The sequence below is a fragment of the Branchiostoma floridae genome, chromosome 19, assembly GCF_000003815.2.
Source record: "Branchiostoma floridae strain S238N-H82 chromosome 19, Bfl_VNyyK, whole genome shotgun sequence".
Taxonomy (NCBI): Eukaryota; Metazoa; Chordata; class Leptocardii; order Amphioxiformes; family Branchiostomatidae; genus Branchiostoma; species Branchiostoma floridae.
The window spans coordinates 14,090,976-14,100,362 of NC_049997.1; the positions used below are offsets into that span (position 1 = coordinate 14,090,976).

General features: G+C 41.2%; 2 protein-coding genes across 2 annotated transcripts in view; one reads left to right on the forward strand and one right to left on the reverse strand.

Annotated features, from left to right (window-relative positions):
- The window catches only part of LOC118406508, a 126,476-nt gene extending 121,972 nt beyond the window's left edge, over window positions 1-4,504 (reverse strand). The window contains exons 1-5 of the mRNA XM_035806569.1: window positions 4,432-4,504; window positions 3,237-3,437; window positions 2,516-2,606; window positions 1,314-1,347; window positions 699-831 (exon numbers count right to left, since the gene is read on the reverse strand). Coding sequence (XP_035662462.1) covers window positions 699-831; window positions 1,314-1,347; window positions 2,516-2,606; window positions 3,237-3,410 — 432 coding nt within the window. The 5' untranslated portion in view covers window positions 3,411-3,437; window positions 4,432-4,504. The remainder of the gene's footprint in view (window positions 1-698; window positions 832-1,313; window positions 1,348-2,515; window positions 2,607-3,236; window positions 3,438-4,431) is intronic.
- Window positions 4,505-6,754: 2,250 nt separating this feature from the next.
- The window catches only part of LOC118407243 (acetylserotonin O-methyltransferase-like), a 4,996-nt gene continuing 2,363 nt past the window's right edge, over window positions 6,755-9,387 (forward strand). The window contains exons 1-3 of the mRNA XM_035807703.1: window positions 6,755-6,907; window positions 7,332-7,509; window positions 8,380-8,581. Coding sequence (XP_035663596.1) covers window positions 6,836-6,907; window positions 7,332-7,509; window positions 8,380-8,581 — 452 coding nt within the window. The 5' untranslated portion in view covers window positions 6,755-6,835. The remainder of the gene's footprint in view (window positions 6,908-7,331; window positions 7,510-8,379; window positions 8,582-9,387) is intronic.

The window sequence follows — 9,387 nt, forward strand, 5'->3', positions numbered from 1 at the left end:
TAAATTTGCAGAAAGGATTACACATTAAGGTCAAGCAGAACCCTCGCCACATGGAACACTGAAGCATTGTCCTGCCAAAACGTTTACATGTCTGGGATATACATGTAGGTTTTTGCGAGGTGTTCGTATTCAGGTTACTGAGCACTGGCAATGGACTAGAAGTAGACTTACACCGTTAATCGTCTAAGTAAGTGCGCAGAGCTCACGCCACGCGATGTGGGAAGGGAAGGTTGTAACATTTTCTGATCGACAGTCAATTTTTTCTAACGCCTTGTGGCGTCGTGTGTGGCGTAATTGGCAGAGTGTTCGGTATGAATGTAGAGGTCCCGAGTTCAGTACCCGCAGTGCCCTCGTTGTGCCCTTGGGAAAGACCTTCCTCACTTCACTCCGGGGTAAAAAATGGTACCTGACTTCGGTTGGGGAGGTAAAAGAAATGACTACCTTTACCTTCTGTCTGTTCTGTGTATGTGGCAACGTTAATGTAAGTTACTATCTTATCTTGAGTGCAGTGCCACATTGTCCTCGTCTGTCCAAAAGTAAGTGTTATATAACATAACGATCTGCCCATTCAACACTGAAAAAAGTATTTCTTCAATATAAAAACAACGTCAGGTTTTAGTCTAACAACCTAGTGCCATTTTGCGTTACATGTCTTCTTGTATTTCTGACGTTATATGTACAAATGTTGTGTTATTCACCTCATGGTTATGGTGTAGTTTCCCTGCGAAGAAACTGACGATGCCCTTCTTGATGTTGATAACTTCAGGCTTTTCGTCTGGCGGGTACCAAACGTTAAAAATCTCACCACGACCAGAAATCTCAAAGGAGAACCTGGAAAAAGAGATATAGAGGACAAACATTAGTTAACTTAATGTACTTCTAAAGCCTTAGTTTTTACGCGAAAGTCTTTTTACGCTCGCTTGTAATGAAGGTGATAGTACGTTGCATAACGCAAAAATGTTCTTCGTAAGCAATTTCGTTCTACTTTCAATAACAATATTAATGTCATAAAGCATATATTACATGTATTCAGATGCATGTAAGTCACTTGCTAAGTCAATTGTTCATTTGACAAGACTAAGATATAATGTTTGATCATGTTTGCGTGATTTTTCCAAACTCGTTCGAGGTAGATACATGTACTACCAAAATGTTACACGTGTCTGTATACCTTTAGGAATAGAATAATATCGACTTATTTTCGTGGTCTCGAATGTATATTGCTGTTGTCTTCATATCTATCGAAATATAAAGACTGTAAACAAGTAATTTCAATCGAGAACATATTGAGATAAATACACAGGTCTCCTTACCATTTCGAGAAGTCGTACTGATCTGTTGCAACAGCTGGAGTGAAGGGAAAAAAGATAATGTTTTAATCGATTCATTGACATGACATATCTTCGTTTACAACTCCTGTCATTTGCATGATAACTACGACAATGAATCTGTTAAACTCGAGGGTTATCTAAATGACGACACAATATGAATATTCTGATTATCTTAGCGTCAGAAACATATTTGCTGGACTCATATGTATCATATCAAATGGAATTTTTTTTCTCCTTTTTTCGTTATCGCGCATGGTAGTTTTGGACGGTCTCCAGAGTTTGGCCAAAGAAACTTTAGAAACGTCTGAAAGAACAGAATTCGCCGTGCACTTACAGCTAAGTGCTTGTAATGCATCAGGTACTCGAACCCTGACTCTGGTGATAAGTTTAGTTTCAACATTAGTTAGAGCACGTACGGTGGTCTAAGGAAAGCCACCGCTAAAGCCGACCAAAGCTGTTGACTATCTCATGGTATATAAGGAGCTCTCGAGATCAGCATCTGCCTTATAACCTTATGCTAGGGTCCAATCCGGAGTCCGACCGGGCAGGTTTTGGGGGAGCGAAACGAATGATACAAAAGTACCAAATTCATTCAAGAACATGGATTGTGCACATGTATAGGTATGAAGTTTAATGTTTCGTTTCCGCAAGCAGTACGGCGGGCCCCGGGTTGGAAATGTGCCCCAACATTTGGGACCTGTCCCCAAATGACAGGTCCAGTGAGGATTTGCATGTACCATACAATGATATTGCCATATGTTCAAACCGGGCCCAGTCAAGCAGTTTGTTGGAACGAAAAGTATGATATAAAAGACAAAAGAGGCACAAAACGTTTTAAAAAGTATTCATGAACATAATCTGTGTTAATTACTTGATGTTCACCCTCATTTTCGTTCCCTTATGCAACCCGGACGGGCCCCGGTTTGGAAATGTGACCAGAGCATTACGGCCTAGGTCGTCCTGCGATTTTGATGTAGTAAAATTTTAACAGCAGGCTGTCAAAATCAAACGCTGACAAGAATCTATGACAGCCTTTTTCGAAACGTTTTAGAAGGATTTCGTATCACATGTGCACGATTATCCCATGACCCAATAATACCTTTAATTTTTTTGGTCGTACGACAATCGTACGATGAATTAGTTGTACATTCAGATGGCTGCCTGTACAATGTTTCTATACCCACCTCTGTCGTTGACGTGCCGCCAGATTATGCTGTGCACCTTAAGAAGACATTCCTGTCCCTTGTCTGTGTCCAGCAGGTGTTGGAAGCTCACCTGTCGTAAACAGGTAAAGTTCAAACAATAGAATCAAGATGCAACCTTCAGGAAGTATCTTTCATCGTATTCATGCGTAGTACAGTCGATGTCATATCTATGCAAGTTCATCTTGACAACGAATTGCGCGACTTTTACCGTGCCACTGTACAGACCAAGTGTGAAAAGTACGTTTGCCAATTCCTATATAGTGTTTTTAGCGGGTAAAAAGTTAAATGATGTAAACGAGGTAAACCAATTGTATTCTCAGTCCAATTCGCATGCACTGCGAAGATGTGAAATTGTATGAGGGAGCGTAAATCATTACGACGACTACATGGTCAAATTCAACTTGTAGCTCCTTTAAGTTGGTATCTCACTGCACTTGGGGCACCAGTGCGGCACTGCAGGGTTCGAAAGATTACTCAACGAATTCCAGAGATAAGGAACGAATTTTCTTACGCTTTGTGTATTTTGCTATCTTTTAAGTCATACTTTTACTTACGCAATGTCTAAATTATATTAAAAAAAAACGGAAAACATAACACAACAGTGCCACAGTAAACGAACCCCGCAATGCCGCACCGGTGCCCCAAGTGCAGTGAGATACCACCTTTAGCAAACATATTTTTGCCCAAAACTTATAGATACCTGAGCACCAAGGTGGAAGGGGTTCTCCACGTTGGACAACTTGGACTCTGTGTCGATCCGGTACTTGTAGTCCACGCCTTGCTTGAAGTTCAAGAACACGGATGTGGAGTAGTCCGGCAGCAGCAGCAGTAAGAGCACCAGGTGTAGGAACACCGGCTCCTTTAACCCCACCATACCCGGCCTTCTTCGTAAGGTGTGATCCTGGTTTTAAAGGAGGGTTGTTTTTATTATTGATTTTATGTTTTGTTAGTGTTGCATGAATGTGTGTACGTATGTAACGTCGTACATGTTAAACAATGTACTAATTTTTCCAAACGTTTTGCGTATTTCGTTGCCTTTTATGCCATGCCTTTACACCTGCACCGTGCATCGATATTATCATATTCCAATCAACTTATAAAATGTGATTCTTTTCAAACATTTTGCTGGTGCATTTAACAAACCCTTTGACCATGACGGGCTTTCGTACCGTTAAACATATTATCAAAAATAATACAAAGTAATTATTTTAACGAAATTTGCACAGTAATGTCTAATTTCGCTAGATTCTCATTCGCAAATGCTATATCATGTTGTCGTTCTAGTCTGTTTGACATCGTTGGAGAAATGTGATGTTTCATAGACTTAAAACAGTTTATCCGACTGGAAACAAGTGACACAATCTTCAAGAAAGTTCATTTTACGTATTTGGACTTTCCTTACAATTTTGATCTTTACTTTTGTCTTTTAGTTGACGTAATATTATGGATAAAAACGGGGCAGAGAGGCATCTCTTCACCCAAATTAGTGCCAGTCTTTCTCTATTTAAACATGGAAGCGCCGACTAAACTGTCTTTTCCAACCCTTGTTCTGTATCCATAGTTTTAGATACTTAATATCTTCTTTCTCTGGACTTAAATTCATTTTAGGACAGAAATGACTGGTTATCATATTCAAGTTATTCTTCATTTCCCATGAGAACGGATTTCTTTTGTTAGATAATACACAAAATGGACGACACCACATGGAATATAGTACCGTTACGTTAGCGTCCCCCTTCACTATGCCATGCTCATACAGTGTGTGTGCGCTACGCTTCCCTTCGTACACAAAATCTACGGTATAGAACAAAGCTAACATGAAACTAAGCACCTCTAGAATACCTACTACGCCCATTTCTTATAGGTAGATTTAAAAAGGAATAAAATTGACTGACCAGACGAAGAAATGCCAGTTAACGGGCTTGCGACCCACCGCGCTGTTCTTTAGGCTCCTTCTCGCCCTCAGAGCTTTCACTAAGGAATGTTGGGTTCACACATGTCAAGCCGAGTGGCCATCTCTGTTTGCTCTAAGATTTCGAGCGCATCTCTATCCAGGTGGACTTCTCAAATAACAATAGTCTGTGCGTCTCGGGGTCACTGGGCTATGTAAAGGTGAGGTCCTGAGCATGTGTGGTTGGTTTGAAGGTCGTTTTGTTTGTTTGCTTGTTTGTTTGCTTGTTTGTTTGTTTGAACTCATGAGAAGCTCAAGTCGGCCTGCAGGCCGCTTTTCATCGAGGTCATGACGGAAATAAAGGTCAGATAAAGTATAACAGAGATACAAATTACATCGAGTCCTATAGGCCTAATACATTTGTTTATTGTAGATCTACATGTAATTATACAGTTACAATAACAGAACTTTTCCTATACATGTGACGAAAGTGTAACGGGGTTTGTAGTGAAGTCCTACGATGAAGCGTTTTCTAGCCTCGTTCGCTTGTCTTTTGCAAGTGTTTGCAGGTACTTCACGACGAAACGTTCTAGCTACCCGAACATGTCTGGGTTACTAGGCTACAACCTACCTTTCAGCGACCTCATGCACCAATGACTCGGCGCAGCGAGAACAAATCACTGACCGCCAACAAATAATATTCGGGGCTACTTACATCAGTTACGTAGAAAACTAACGTTAACCACCAATACCACACTACAACAGCTTTTCTAAACATTAGATAAACTGTACTTGCTACAGAGCAACGACCCACATGCATGTGTTGTTCTTCAAACTATGGTTCCTCACTGAGCGGTCATGGTCAACAGACCGTAAGACCTTTATCCACAAAGCTGGGAGCGCGCGTGAAGGAATATAATAGCGGTCGGCTTTAACGTAGTAAAGGTATAAACACACTTGTGTAAGGCTGTCAGATTTTGTTGGTTTGTTTCAGTGAACCTTCAGGTTTATTCTTGAGAGCTCAAATCGACCTGCAGGCCGCTTTTCACTCGGAGGTCATGAAGGAAGAGACAAGGGCCAGACAAGTATATAACAGAGATACAGTTTACATCATCTTAAATTCCTAATGAGTCTTATAAGTCTATTACTCTATATACACAGATTTTTACATACATGGTACAAAAGACATACATGCCATACTGATAGCATAATTTGAATCCGTTCAATTTGGTCGTTTCTATTACTATAAGTCTCGTAAAGGAAGTTGGACTTGGGGCTGCGTGTATGTCTGGTAGTAGATGTGTANTATTCAAACATTTCTCAAATTGTCTCAGAGGAAGGTCATGTTGATTTCACTATAAGGATGACATCCACGCGCGCATCAATTGTCGTCCATTTCCAAAAATAAAATAAAAAGTTTTCCACCATACTGTAAGTCATACAAAGTAGTTGTAACATGAGCACAATATGTATGCTGTAAGTTGCCAAAATATTGACATAGAATGCCAAAGTTAATTCCAAAGTCAAAGAAGAAGATGTCCGCAAACATGACGTCGTCAAATTAGCATAAATTATGAATATTTAACTATGAATGTAATCTAAAATTACACAGGATGTTAATGATATAGATAAACAAGTGTGGTCTAGCAAGAAAACCATGAAATCTCATAATTCAAACTGAAATTAGTAAATTTGGTAAAATATGCTTGTCAGAAACCCGTTGCCATGGCAACATGAAAAATCATAAACAATTTTTTTCCGCAGAATTGTTGCCAACAATATTTTAGGAAAAGTCACGAAGTTTCGTAGTCCTAGCTTACGTCGTTCGGCAGTTACACAACGTCAAAAAGTGGGCGCGGGCACTTTTAGCCCCCCCCCCCCCGGTCTAGATAGGGTTAACACGTCAACAGTCGGAGCCGAACATCTGCTTGGAGATTAGTTGGGAGTCAAATTGACTTCTTACTCCATATTCGTTCCCCGCCTACCCACGACTCTCCTAAGATCCTTACACAAATCTTTGCAGAATGATTCTCAACAAACGTGTCTACTTCCAGGTCGTATAACAACCATCCCCGACCTTCACCCAACCGACTAGCAACCAAAACGCAGAAGAACCCGGGATCCGCATTGAAGCCTATTGTGATCCTAATTTGGTCTCTCGATGATGTTACGGGTGATCAATAAGTTCTAAGCCTCACTCCAAAACAATAAGCATACTAGTAACTCAAAAACTGGTCGGACAAACGCTCGGCGTGGATTTAATCTCATGCAAGGACATGCCTGTGCAAATTACAGACTGTATTGTTCTAGGCTGTTTATCCGGTCTGACTGCTTTTGGGCTTCGCAGTTCTTAACGAGGTGCCGTCTGGCTGCTTTATCGTTCACACACAAGTCATAGGCATGGAAATATGGCTGCCGCAACCGCAGAAAACGGGGCTCGCCATATTCTTGAAATCGCAGAAGGCTTTATGAAGTCACAGGTAAGTGTTTCATATAACAATATATAAAAGGCTTCTTACAGAAAGTAAACATGGACAAAGAAACAGGTACTGTACAAGAAAGTAGGACAAGGACGTCTTGCCTTCGACAGTTGGCAAACACGCCATTTTGATAACATAATTCATGTGGAAGTGTAGGAAGCATTTCCTCTACTTCATGAAAGAAATTAAGTGTAAGTTTCATGAGATGTTTTATTTTAAAAAAATCATGTGGCATGTGATTAACAGCATCTAAAAAACGGTGATGACACTGTTTGTCCTTTTTTGCCTCCGGCGATGCCAATGTCTAACCAACATCAACAAATTACAGGAAAGTATTGTGCGGCGCTTTCAAAGATTGTCACATGAAACATTGAATACTAGTACTAAGCGCCGTCAAGGGACCATTTTTCTTGACTTCTGGCAGGTTCTGTTTACCGGTATGAAATTGGGCATATTTGACCTTCTGGGCACGTCATCGGCTCCTATGACAACTATGGGGATAGCTGAAGGCATTGGAGCTGACACGGACGCCACCAAGCGGCTGCTTGACGCATGTGTAGGCCTGAGGCTGTTACAGAAAGTAAACATGGACAAAGAAACAGGTACTGTACAAGAAAGTAGGACAAGGACGCCTGGCCTGACGGTTGGCAGACACGCCATTTTAACAATATAATTAATGTGAAAATGTAGGAAGCAAAAATTTGCCTCATTTCCCCTAAATCGTACAAAAAAACTAAATGTAAGTGTCATGAGATATTTGATATAAAAAAAAATCATGAGATATTTGATAAACAGCATCCAAAAAGCGGTGATGACACCATGTGTCCTCCGTCCCAATGTTTGGCTCCGGCCATGCCAATGACCCTGCTTGGCTAGACCCAAACAAATCTAAGATCGCATACAGCCGTTGATATTATGAGTAATCGTTAAAGTAACCTCAAATCATTCCTTAACAATTAGAAGATGGTACCAAAAGTGGGGAATAAGCCAGTTTACGGTTTAAAGTTTAAAAGTTTAAAGTGCATACATGAAGTGCCTGACTGGCCTGAAAACAGTTCTTGTTTAGACCACGCTTGGGACCATGACATATTACCCTCAACGCATCATACCGTGCATGCGAAGTTTAAACGGTGAACTTGCTTATTTAATGCCACCTCGTGCACACGGAGTGTGTTTGGCCCCAAAGCCAGAGTATTCAAGTCCCGTAATGCAACAATGCAACTGGTCTTGTGCCCTTGGGAAAGGGACTCTATACGACCTTCCTCACTCCAACCAGGTGTAAAAATGGGTACTCCTTAGTACCTGACCTCGATTGGGGGGGGGGGGGGTAAAAGACGGTGGAAGCAGAGGGTTGGGCACCGCTTTCAATAACCGCGTGCCCTACCTGTTAGTCGTAGACACATTGAATAACAAGCTAAATGCCCTTACGACCACAAAAAACTAACTTTACTTTCACCTATTCGTGTACACAGGTAATGGTGAATATCAGCTCACCAAGGCCAGCAAGGCGTTCCTAACATCATCAAGCTCGCCAAACCTGGGAGACTGGTTAGGTCGTTTGGCGGCAGTATACAGCTCTCCTTGGGCTGACCTTCCGAGGGCAGTAAAAGAAGGACCCAACTTCTGTACTCTTAACGGATTTGAGCGGGGCAAAACCTTCGAGGATCTTTACAGGTAAGACAGATGTTTAAGAAAGCATTTTTGAAGTGCGCTTCCCGAAATCCACGAGCTGCAAGTTTCATAGGGTAGGTTAATAATTGGATTCGGAAAATACAGTCTTTGTTGCAAGACCAAAAGCAATTCCACGCAAGTCCTTCCACTGCCTTCCTCAGAGAGCAATACTGATCGGTTATACTTCCCGCAGCTGCTAGGTGGCGCTGCTGTGATCCAAAACGTGAAATCTTTGAAAACTTGTCAAGAATTATAGGCTGTTGTTGACATGTATCAAAACTGTATGTTTGTAATCACCATTATCATATAGCCAGATGGAGTTGACCAATCAGAGGCCCCCATTTCCTATGGGTTATCAGGCAGTAACCTGAAAAGTGGTCGGTTATTAGAATAACCGACCACTTTTTGGACCGCACCATTATAGAGGGGACAGGACGCTAATACTAGTGTTAAGTATTTGTCGATTATATCTATTAAACAGCGTACTGTACTTTATTTCGAACAATTTATGTTAAACTACAACACAATTAAAAAGATATAAATGATTTTTAAATAGAAAAAGATTGAACATGACTTTCAACACCCCCACTAAACAAACCCGATGGTCAAATTTGACTTCTATGCGGGGTATTAGAACACGAATCTTGTTCGATCTGACGTGATCAAACAGAACGGGCGTTCTACCGGGGGTCACCCGCGGTCATCCGCAGGTTGCTACAGTAAACACGCAGAAAACGCCCTGTGTCAGTTGGATAGGCTTTATGTGTCAGTTGAATAGGCTATATGATAATAAACGTAATGCCCTGCCT